General features: G+C 44.1%; 1 protein-coding gene across 5 annotated transcripts in view; it reads right to left on the minus strand.

Moving 5' to 3' along the window:
• Window positions 1-10,865, minus strand: part of BDNF (brain derived neurotrophic factor) — a 66,934-nt gene extending 56,069 nt beyond the window's left edge. Inside the window, exon 1 of one of the 5 annotated variants that reach the window (XM_008955891.5) lies at window positions 10,214-10,865. In XM_008955891.5, coding sequence (XP_008954139.1) covers window positions 10,214-10,216 — 3 coding nt within the window. In that variant the 5' untranslated portion in view covers window positions 10,217-10,865. Of the gene's footprint in view, window positions 1-8,310; window positions 8,751-9,146; window positions 9,384-9,444; window positions 9,576-10,213 lie in introns of those variants that run through there. The other 4 variants (XM_063608139.1, XM_063608138.1, XM_063608137.1 and 1 more) reach the window with 4 other exon arrangements.
• Between the last annotated feature and the right edge of the window lie 1,749 nt (window positions 10,866-12,614).

Genomic DNA, 12,614 nt, shown 5'->3' on the forward strand with positions numbered 1-12,614 from the left:
TTATCTTTAAAAGAAAAATAATCATCTTAGCCTAGAAAGATTGTTGTGAGGATTCAATGAACTATGGAAATGCAGAATGCTCACCATAGTGATCTCAACAAAGTTAGATTTTATTATTAATGTATATGATCCTAACAAAACATTGTAATACTGTTTCCATTTTATGATTATGAAAACTGGGCTTCAAAAAGGGTAGGTGACAATTAGCTATTTGAAAATCTCTCATCGGTTAGCAAAGATCAAAATGATTCTAAAGTAGCACTCCTGGAAATGAATTGTGAGACTCATGGCCATCTCAAAGAGTTGTGGTCAAGATCTTGTAAGAAAATGTGTATGTAAACCGTCTGATAATGGGAGACCCAGATTAAATCTGGGTGGTAGCTATAAGATGGGGAGGCACAACTTTATAATGGACTTTGGAACCAGAAAACTTTGGGTTTGAAGTTTAGCTTCTCCACTTCAGATTTTCTGTGTTAGTTTGGGCAAGTTACTTAAATTCTCTGAGCTCTAGTTTTCTTAATCTATCTCTGAGAGTTACTTTAAGAGTTAAGTAATATATGCCAAATACAAAACAAATAACAGCACTGGATGAATGCAGAGTAAATGTCATCCCACATCATTATAATTTCCCATGGTGTAGTAATGACAAACAGGAAGAGTTTCAGTAATCTCTTGGGTTAGTGAGGTCAGAACAGGTATCTTAAGCAATGCTGAGTTAATGACCAGAATCTGAACTTTTTATCTTTTTCAGTGGAGTGATGGATTGCTAGGGTAATGGGGTTGTGCTGGTGATGCTAAAGATAAACGTTAGAGTAATAGCAAGCTCAGTCAATAGAAACATGCTTACCATACCCTGGCCTTCTCAGTATTTGGTCCTTTCCCCACTTGACAGCTTGTCTAATGGCAAATGTGAATTTTAAAAGTTTTCTCCCAATGCTGGTTTCCTTTTGCCAGGAAGGAAACAACAATGGCTAATGTTGACATTTACTAAATTAATATTTCTGAATCTATGCTGTGTTAATAAGTGCTTCTCAAGTGTTCTGTTGTTAAATATGTGTGGGAAATGTTACACAGTAGTATTTGCATGCTTTCTCACCAGTATACATCACAGACACCTTCATATCACGTCAGTTTTATAGATATTTCAAAATACATTGATACTTATCATTACTTCAAAATTATAATATTTACCTTGCTGTTAGATCTTATTTAATGTATTAAAAAGCATATATATTACTATATCACACAATATATTATTTTAAATGTTTTTATAACTGTACATCAATGCCACTGGCTTCCTTTGTAATCTTATACATTTATTTCATTCACTTAGAATTTTTTTTTTTTTTTTTTTTTTTGAGACAAAGTCTCACTGTGTCATCCAGGCTGGAGTGCAGTGGCTGATCTCGGCTCACTGCAACCTCCACCTCCCAGATACAAGTGATTCTCGTGCCTCAGCCTTCCAAGTAGCTGGGATTAAAGGTACGTGCCACCACGCCCAGCTAATTTTTTTTTTTTGGTAAAGACAGGGTTTTGCCATGTTGGCCAGGCTGGTCTGGAACTCCTGACCTCAAGTGATCCACCCGCCTTGGCCTCCCAAAGTGCTGAGATTACAGGCGTGAGCCATCGCGCCTGGCCCCATTTAGACATTTTTATGAGAAGGGTTTACATAAGCTTTACCAGACTGCCAAGAGAGTTGAGTCCATGGCATGAAAGTCATTACAATGAGCAATTCTTTCTTTCTTTCTTTCTTTTTTCTTTTTTGCCAGGCTGGAGTGCAATGGCATGATCTCGGCTTACTACAGCCTCTGTCTCCATGGTTCAAGTTATTCTCCTACCTCAGCCTCCCAAGTAGCTGAGATTACAGGCATGAACCACTAATTTTTTGTATTTTTAGTAGAGACAGGGTTTTGCCATGTTGGCCAGGCTGGTCTGGAACTCCTGACCTCAAGTGATCCACTCACCTCAGCCTCCCAAAGTGTTGGGATTACAGGTGTTAGCCACCACACTGGGCATCAGAGCAATTCTTAAACATTGATTATGGAAGTTATTGGCAAGTAAGAAGTCCTTAGCGGAGGAGGAAGGTGAAAGCAGAAGAAATCATTGTTTCCTACTAAAGTAGCCAGAACAACAATGAGCATGGAAGGTAGAGAACAGTCAATTCAAGAGCCCCTGTATAATTAGAACTCCATTGTGACTTCCCTTTTTATTTCTCAATTTTTTCCCACATTCTCTTTCTTTTCTCTATTCACTCACACTGCAATGCCCTATCCCAAAGGCTTTGGATGTTTGTGGCACCTTTCTGCAATCACCTAATTTGTGTGTTTTTTCCCCACAGTAACCTTGTTACTTAGAGACAGGAGGTGGTTGATATATTTCCTTGAAGCGGGAGGAATCAATTCTAACTCCTTTTGGTACTGATGAGCATGGTGCTACAAGGAAATTTCTAGATAGCATAACATTATAACATTCACTCTGGGAACAAAGATCTCAGAGCATTTTCTGCCGCTATTTAGGAAAATTGTTGGATCACCTTTCCCAGGTTGCGAAGATTTTGGAGTGGATTTAACATTCACTCAAAGGTTAAAAACTTTTTACTTCCTGTAGTGGTCTGGGAAATGCCCAGAGTGGATCAAAATGTCCTATACAAGCTACAGCTTTCTCCCAGCTTCAGGCTGAATTGTTAAATCCAGAGGTTACATGTTACTAAACTGCTGGTTTTTAGACACTAGACTTTAAAGATTTTTTATTTTTAAATTAATACTTTGTAATACATTTTGCCATTTGTCTAAAATAGAATTCAAGAATGATGTCTGTTATGCCTAGTGCATCAGAAGTTATTTTAAATATGACATCTTTATAAAAGTCAATAGCTGCCTCATCAAAGGGCAATCATGTCTAGTGTGGGTGGCTGTGCCAATTGTTTCTGAACTACTGCAGCAATCTAGCCAATCCCAGGGAATGGCTTGCAGTCTTTCTACACCCACATTTTTTTTCTTAATTATCTCCACCAGGCTGAGTTAGTTAAGGACAGATCTATAGCATTTCCTGGATGTCAAAATGCCCACACACCTTCTGCAATCCTTGGGCTACCCGCTTCCTTTCATGTTTCTTTTGGCTTGTCCATCTAATTATCTATTATCATGTGTATATAATGCATTATTCATGAGACCCAGGCAATTTCAGGATGTAATATTTTTGATTTTAAAAGGAAATGACCTGAAAAATTATAACTTCTGCTTGCACAAAGAAAATAAGCAGTAAATTTGATAGCAGGTCTTCCATCGCACCACCTGCTTTTAAAAATAATCCGCAGATATTTGAGATCATTCTCTAAATTAAAACTTTCCTAGCCATCATTCCATAAATGAACAGGTTCAACACCTAGATTCCTTCTATTCTGGGTTCAAATATGTTACTTTGAATTTTTTCATGATATACTTCTTAACAAGTTAAAAATTTGTGGTACCCACCCAAAATTGTAAATCACCAAAGGTTAGGGTAACTTAGGCCTTAATTTCCCCTACACTGCAAGAAATCGTTATAGTCTATATCTTTTATATCACTCAAACTTGGAACCGAAGTGGAATTTAGAGTTTATTCTGAGAACATCTCTTTTGTTTTATGTGTGAGGAAGCAGAGATCAAGAGTGACTGATTGACTTTTTTGGGTACTGACAAGCGGTTGGAAGTAAAGCCTAAACTCAGGCTTTTAATCTTATTCACTGTGTTCTCTTGAAGAAAGGAATCTTATGAGTCCAGAAGTCTGTCCCCTTCTAAGGATTGGAGCAAATAAAGAGACCAGTCTTTGTCTCTAGGCCACAAGATCCACCAAGATAGGGACCATTTGGTCTTGCTTATTCTTGAATCTCCAGATTGTAATACAGTTCCTGGCACATAATGGCAAATTATGTGTTGCCAATTAATACTTACAAAATAAAATTATGAATGCTAGAGTCTCTGTAGAAAGTATACCTTTTGGGCAAAATGGGAAATGATCAGCCAAGCTCATGATCCACATAAGTATCAGAACATCTACCAAGATAAACAAGTACCCAGTGTCCAAGACTGGGATGAAATTCCAGAGGATTGAAAGAAAACAAGCCAGCATGAATTCATGTATCAGATATGAGCTGGGCTAAGTGACCTCTGAGAACCTTCCCAGAACCCAGATTCTATGATTCACAAGTAAAGGTAATGTACATCTTGGCTTTGGTTCTTCTTATTCTTTGTATTTGTTTTTTGGGTAATTAGCAACTATGACTTAGATGGTATGTCAACTAGAGGAAGAGTCCTGCTTTCTTTGAGTGTCTAACTGTGGGAGAGGGAAAGACTGTCTTAGGAAGACTAGTTAAAACTTTCCATTAGGCCTGAAATTTTGAAAACTATTTATAGAAAATGTTTTTAATTTAATTAAATAAATCAAAATAGGAGAAAATAATGCCTACAGCTCCCTCTGATGCCCTAGCGGAGTTTAAGGCAGCATGGTCTAGAGAGGAACAAACACAAATTTCCTTAAAATTTGAAGAAAGACTCTGAGTTAGTCTTTACATCTTACTGGCAGTGTAGTGTTAGATAATTCTGCACCTTACTTTCCTCATCTGTAAAAGGTGATTGGTGATTCCTATCTTACATGACTGATAAGGAAATCAAATGAAACCTATAGAGAACTGTCAAAGTACTATATGAATCTAAAGTGTTATTACTAGGAAATACAAATAAAGTCTGCACTATAGCAGAAAAATCTCTTATAGGATTGTTTTATAATGTTGGAAAGAAAGCAGAAAAAAAATCCACCTGAATTTTTAAAAAGTCAGAATGAATACTCCAAAAATTGCCAAATGAGATTAGAGACAGGGTTAAAGAATTCATCCTTCCATCTCTGCACCATAGTGTTTTAAGGGTATTAATCTTTATGAAACACGTGTATCTTTCTCAAAAGACACTTGTTAAAGCAGCAGCTCTACATTCCAAAGTAAAAGAGGAAAGATGTCATATTTTTGAAATTATAATCACCTTTAAGCCAAAAAGGGGAAAAATTTTTTTGTTGAAAAATTTAATCTTTCTTTCTTTAAGACCTCTATTTCCATAGCACTCAATGATGGTAAGCTTTCACTAGATGCTAATGTTTATTTTTATTGCTAAGTAGTACGCAATGTTCTTGACATAGATTATGGCATGTAAATTTAAGAGACTCACTGCTTGTTAAATTCCCACTAGAAAACACACACAGAGACACACACGCCCATACACACACACACACAGACACACACACACACACACAGACACACAGCAGTAGCAGATCAGCAGAGAAAGATACCAGCCAAAGAAAGATAATTTGAGATACTTCTGAGGTAGCAGTTGTAAAATTAAAATAAGCAACTCATTAAATTATCCATAGAGTGAAAAGAAAGCTGCAAAAATAGATATTTTTCTGGCAAGTCAGTGCTTTTCAGAATAAATTTAGTTTTCAGCAGAGCTTTTAAATCTGATGATATCAGTTCATATTCATTAGAGTTATTTAAGTGGTTAGACTAGTTTGTCTAATTAAAACCAAAGAGTAGCTTTACTGGCCTTTGATAGAAGTATATTTAATAAAAATATGCTCAGTTAGACATCATTTTAACTGACAGATTGTAAGCAATATGATCGAGTGAATGTTACTTGAGCAAGTTTGAGCCTGGTCCCAAAATTACAGAATTACAAAATAAAAACCCTTTGTAAGTCATGCTTTAATGCTGGTTTTCCCTCATTTCTGTTTCTTGGCTAATTATCTATTTTGTGGTCATCCAGTCCCTTGCCTTCTCTCTCGCTCCCTGCCTGATTTTGGAATGTTGTTTCTTACTAAAGCTTCCCCTAGAGGACAGGCCAGGAAAAGGAAAGAAACTAAATTCACCAGCTTCTCTTCTTATTAAGAATTTAGATCAGAAATTTGATGGGGAAAGAGTCTGGCAAATGAAAGGGGAAGCTTATTTATGTTGATTTTAGATCTTTAAAAGCCTTCTTTCCAATGTACATTAATAGACAATTGAAAAATAATATTTTATAAGCCAACTAATCACTTGCTTTTAAAATCCCCACTTACTACCTTGAGCATATACATTAGATTATGTTTTAAAATAACTAGTACTCTGGTTCAGTGAAATGAAAATGATATGTGCAAAGAGAATGTCATAATGATACCTCCCATTTATGGAGTGCCTGCTTCCCAGTTTGCAAAGCCCTTATAGATATTCTCTTCTATCCTCCAAAAATTGCTGTGTTATAGGTCTTACTATCAATGACACTGAAAAAGCTACTGGCAGGATGCTCATATTCTCATCTGAATCAATACTGGTATACTCCATTGGGGGAGCTAGACCAAGCTAAAATCTCACATACAGAAATATTAATATGCAAGACCAAGGGGTATAAAAGTAGGCTAGGTTACTGTTAATTTAATAGCATCTAGGTTAAAATTCTCTCTCTTTGCTCTTTCTTCCCTTCTTCTCTCCATCACCTTCTAGTCTTCTGACTGATTCCAAACAGGACAATTGAAATGTCTTGCCTTCATGCTGAAGAGCTCTTTGTAAATACACATAAACAGTGAATATCAGGTGCACCATTTTTAAAGTGCTACTCATTTCCACAACAGTTTAGGTGAAACCATGTCATCTTACAAGTTGAGTGTGTGTGTGTGTGTGTGTGTGTGTGTAGAGGATGACGTGACACTTTTGAGGTTTATTTAAGTTGTTAAAGACCTCAAGGTTATAAGACTTAGACTGTTAAGCATTTTTCCTCCCAGAGACACGAAATCTACAATTTTCTCGATTCAACTGTCAACTAAATTGGCAAGTCAACTAAAAGGATAATATTCCCTTAACGATGCATTCATTTGAAGCCCTAGCAACTGTATTAGGCAGCAGCGAGTATTCGCTAGCAAGGGATGGCACGGGGAGAGGGAACTCTGCAATTTAGAGTGACAGATGATTTCTTTCCCATCCATCAAGCTGCCTCAAAATGTCACAATATTTACACCTCTTTCTTGGTGAATTAGCATCCAGAGACAAGCAGACAGAAAGAAAAAAATAATAATTCCGGCCGGTTGCCGCCTGATTGGAAAAAGCAAGCGTTGCACCTTTAAATTCTGCTCCTCCATTCCCCGTTCCGCACACCCCCCCCCCCGCCCCTCCCGGGATTTTGCAATAAATCTCCCAGTTCTGCGTTCAGCCCTGCAGATCCGTATTTAAAACAGCACCATCTGGGAAGGGTGGGTGGCGATGGTGATGCGGGCGCCTTGGAGTTCCTTTGCAGCACGCTTGGAATTGCATCAGACTGATCAGAAATCCCCCCGCCCCCAAGCTCAGCCCCTCCCGCCACGCTCCCCCGCCCGCCCCTCCCCTCCCCTCCCTTCGCGTAGATCTGACTGAGAAAACGACTGGATCTCGGAACAATCTGTGCCCCATTCGCTGCAGGCTTGCTCCGTAAACCCTGCCCTACGCTCCCTTTGTGTGCCGAGCAGCCTATCACCGTCATCTGATCCTAGCGCCTGTTTTTTATCTTTTCCTTCTGAATTTCCACAATATCCTCGCTTCGCCTATGAATCCACCTGCGCAGAGTTGGGATTCTTTCTTTCGTTCGTTAAAACAGTGGTCTTGAGTTTCGGAAACAGATTTTTCCTACGTTCCCCTCACCCCTACCCCAAGCTCTTGCCTTTTAATTAAGAAGAGCTGATCCGGGGAGGAGTCCAGAACGACCAAACCCTGGGGCGAAAACTGCCACCGGGCTTGGCTCTGTGGCCGGAACAAAAGGCCTGAGAAGGGGGTGGGGGTGAGGGTTATAGGAGTGTGGAGAGCCTGGTGGCCCCCGCCCAGGGGCGCCTAAGTCCCTGAGCTCCCCGAAGAGTGGCAAGAGGATAACGCAGCCGCGCGTTCCGGCAGTTCGCTGTCCCCCGGGGGTGCAGGCGGGGGCGGGAGAGGTAGAACACAGGTCTGGGCGGCTCCGCGCCGCTTCTATCTCACCCGCCAAGCCCCCCACCTCCACCCACCGCCAGTCCCCTGCCCACCCGGGTGGCGGCGGCGGCTCAGCGACTAGCCGGCCGCCCTCCACCGGTGCCTCCGGACGCAACCTCGCCCTGGCAGGGCGGTCTGCGCGTCCAGCTGATTGGTGGCTCTGTCCAGCCGCCGCACGGAGCTAAGAGTGTTCTTCTCCACCGCCTCCAGCCGCCCAGGCCCCCTCGCCCGGCCCGCTCTCTGGCTCTTCGGTCCGGAAAGGACCTTCTACTCCCAGGCGGAGGCTCCCCTTTCCCTGAGTTACCCCGACTGACTCGGACCTGGGCTCAGTGAGGCATCCGGCCCGGCTGGGGAGCGGAGCGCGGTCTCGGCAGCTCCCCTTCCCTTGAGAAAGCGGGAACCCTCTAAGCCAGCGCCCGAAACTCGCGGGGAGGGAGGACAGAAGGGGAAAAAAAAAAAAAAAGAAAACCCAGAAAGAAACATCCAGCGAGGAGCGAGGGCGACGGAGAGGAAGAGATAGAATGAGGGAGGGATGGAGGCTGGAGGAGGGGGCGGGGTGGAAGAAGGGGGGCGGGAAGGAGGGAGGGAGGGGGAAAGAGAGGGAGGGAGGGATACAGAGAGAATGAATCCTTCTCACTAGAAGAGCTGAAATTACCTTGATTCATTTTTTGTGTTGGAGGTTTAGCTTTACCTCCTTCCCTCTTCCCAACCTCCACCTCCTCTTTCCCCACCGCACACCACCTCCACCGCCTGATTCTAAATGCTACAAAGTCAAATTTTAGGAAATCGAATGTTGTGCAAAAGCTTCATAATTAGTAATGAATCTACTGTACACACACACACACACCAGCAAAGAGAACGGAAAAGAGGGAGGTGAAGAGGAGAAAAAGAGAGATAAATCTTACATTTGAATCAGACATTTGCAGGTCCAAGTTAACTAAACTCATTATATCCGCAGGAAGACTTTCTTTTTTTTCTTTCTCCCTTTGCCCCAGGGTTCTCACCTAGGGCAATTCAAACTGGGCAAATACCAAGAAACAACCCCCTCTCATGCTCTCCCTCTACCTCCTCCCCTCCACCACGCGTCCTCTCCGGAAGACAGTATCAAAATAGCTCAAGAATTGGGGATGCAGGGGGTCCCCGCCCTGGTGCTTACCTTCTTTGCGGCTTACACCACCCCGGTGGCTAGATCCTGGAGATAAACACTTGCATTTCCCAAAGTTAACCCAGTATACCAACCCGGAGCTTGCCAAGAGTCTATTCCAGCCTACACCGCTAGGAAGCCAACTTCAGCGAGCTCAATGAGGGGACCAAACTGGGGCTCGCTTTCCAAACGCTCCGCTCCAAAATCTGACTCTCTCTCCAGCCCCGATCTCAGTGTGAGCCGAACCTCAGAAAAGACGCTTTTTAAGGGCGACACAGGGTTGGCTTTGCAGCGGAGCCAAGAAGACTACCTGGGGGTACCGCCTCCTCGGACAAATCCGTTGGCTCTGTCCAAGGTGCTGAATGGACTCCTATCGCCCGGATTACACACCCGGCACAGCAGGAGGAAAAGGCTTAAAAATCTCTAATTAAGTGATACTTGATATTGCTCTAGACGGTTTCTTCCACTTCCTTACGGTTTGTCACGTGCGGATGGCTTTGCCAAAGCCATCCTGTTAATAGTTGATCACATGTTGATGAGAACCTTTTCTTCTGCGAGAGGACTACCCATTTCATTACCGGTGATATGCACTTCTGACTTATTTCTCTCCCCCCAACCCCACCCCCCATCTACACCTAAACTCCCAGTCTCTACCCCACCCTTACCCCCACTCCACCCCCTAACCCCAACCTCTAACAGCATTATTGTTTTTAGATGGAAATTAACCCCCTTGCAAATGTCAATTACATGCCCACATATAAATCATAGAATATGATCATACACCATACACATAAAGGAAAAGAATAGAATGCAAGACTGCTGAGAGACAAGCATCAGCCTTGAACAACCAATATAACACACCCCCCCCCAGCTCCAAGTTTGTTCCACGCAGTTCCACATAGCTGTGTCAAATCTCAAATGATTCCAATTAAAGTTGCACTGTGTAAAAACCCGATTCCCCTGGCCTGAGTAGCTGCTGTTCTTTGGCGTGTGAAGTGCTAGGAAGAGCCGTGATATGCCCGTTGTTAAGCAACATGTCAAGATTTTTCAATTATAATGCAGGGTTTATTGCTACTCACCATTGTGCCTTTGCTGTCCTGGAGACTCAAGTGTCTTAAAATCTCGTCTCCCCAACAGATGCTGGAAGGTAATGTGTCTTGTTTGAAGTCATCATGTGAGAAGTTCGGCTTTGCTCAGTGGATCGCCCACCACTTGGTGTGACTTATGAATCTAATAACCCTTTGCAATATCCGCAAGCTTAAACTCTCAACCACCTTGGCGACTACAGAAGACAAAGCAACTGGCATCGATGTCGAAAAACCTATAGATTTACGCAAACGCCCTCACTCCGAGAGACACGTTTCCTTTTGAGTTCTTACGTGATTCTAATGAATGAGCGAGGTTACCAATGATTGCCCAACTGCCCTGCTATGTAGCAGGTGTTTCCTAGGGCTGCCTTTTAACCGCCCGTTACTGGTCCTGGCACTGAAAGTTCCCAGAGAAAGTGAGGAGTTTCAGGGTACCCCTGTAAAAAAAAAACAAAAAACCCAGCCTGCACACCGCTCCCTTGCCCACTACGCAGGTCACACCTGGGGCTCCGGCGAAGCTGAATTCGGCTCGGGAGATTTCCCTGTCGCCAGGTAAGAAAACCTTCGCCTTGTCAGGCTAGGGCGGGAAGACCGCTGGGGAACTTGTTGCTTATCAGCGCCGGCAGACTACCGCTTTAATAATAATACCAGAAAAGCGCAGCAGGGAGGGGGTGGGGGGCGGCAACGGCGACGACTAACCTCGCTGTTTACGTGACCGACTCACTGTGACTCTCTGGGTAAAAAAAGGAAACTTCTTAGAAAAGTTCGTGCCCCTCCCCCTCCCCCATCATGACTAAGGGTCTCCAGCCGATGAGGTCGTGAGTGATGATCAAATGGGGACTGGGGGGAGGGGGGCGAGTAAGTGACTTGTCCTTGGGAACATCTGCATGCGTCGAAGCGCGAATCAGCCCAACAACTTTCCGTTTTCCTCTTAGGTACTGATGACTAGGCGAGAGGCACCAAGGCGAGCCACTAGTTGCCCACAGGAACCTGTGTAAGCCGAGCTCTCGAGCGGCTGAGTTGAATGAAGTTATGACTGCGTTTGCTCTAATGGGTTATGGCTTCCCAAATGTGAGTTAACAGCCCCGGTGCGCAGCTAGGTCGGAAGGCGAGCCGCGGAGAGCGGAGCCGCGGGCCAAGGCAGGGACGGGAGGGGAGGCGGCAGGTTGGGCGCTCCGCTGCTGCTCGGTGCTGCTTCCCCGGAGTCGCTTCCTCATCCTGCGGGGGCTGCCCCGCCGCCGGGGTGCCGGGGTGAGTGCGGCGGGAGCCAGGGCTGGGGTGGCGAACCTCGGAGGGGCTCTCCCAGGAAGCCCTGCGGTTAGCGCCCGCGCTTCCCCACCAGTGGCTGCGCAAGCTGGGAAGCGAAGAGGTCACGTGTTGGCGGAAAGTAACTTGGAGGCGAAAGGATGAACTTTGAGAAGAGGAAAAAAAGCACAATGAAACAAACCACCCCCTTGGAGTGTCTAATAGAGGGGGAGGCGGGAGGGGGCGCGGAGGGGCGCCGCTCTCCGCGGGAGACGTGGGGACGACTCCGGAAATCTCGCGAAATAGGCAATAACTCCAGCTTTGGCAACGTCCCCCAGCCTAGGGAGGCGCTAACGCAAGGTATCTTTCCACTGAAGCTGCCCTTTGCCTACCCTCAGCCATCGCTAGCACAGCAGAGCAGAGGAACCAGGGATGAATGTAGACCAGTTGTTATGGAGATGTCCGTCGCTCTGAGGAGCGCTAGTGCCCTGGGAAGTCCCCAGACGCATTTCAGGTTTCGTCGTTTTGGCACTGACACCATGATTTTACTCGCTCTGAGTTCCCACCAAGGGGAGCCCACCAACGGCGTCACAGGCCCTGGCCGTGGCGCTATTGACTGCAGGGATGAGGCACAGCGATGCTGCAGAAGATGGTGGATAGCTCTTAAGTTTCAGACCACCCAGCCCTTTCCAATTTCCAGTTTCTTTATTCCAATCAAAAGTGCTTTGTTTGAATATCATTCTTGCTTGCTTATGTATAAAAATCTTACTTACACGATAGGATGATTAGAAGCAACAGAACATAAGCATTCAGTGGCTGCTTCAAGGTCCTCCCCCTCCCATCCCAGAAATGCCTTCCTTATGGAAAATAAGTTTTACTTCCCAATTATGTGCATGGACCTCTGTTCATTGCAGCCCCCATTGGTACTGGGTTATTATTATTAGCAGTAAGTCTAGTGTTGAGTTCATGCTTCTCTAGAAATGTTTCCAAAGTCAAACAGGCTTATCTTAGGCTCCAGATAAAGTATCTGTATACAAAAGCTTCCTGGTTCTCATTAGGAGTAGTTCTAGATTTGCCAGGCTCCTGGAGACCTGAGATGGATCCTTATGAAAGGATTTCAGACACCCTCACAGTCGTCAACACAACA

This window comes from Pan paniscus, chromosome 9 (genome assembly GCF_029289425.2).
Source record: "Pan paniscus chromosome 9, NHGRI_mPanPan1-v2.0_pri, whole genome shotgun sequence".
Lineage (NCBI taxonomy): Eukaryota > Metazoa > Chordata > Mammalia > Primates > Hominidae > Pan > Pan paniscus.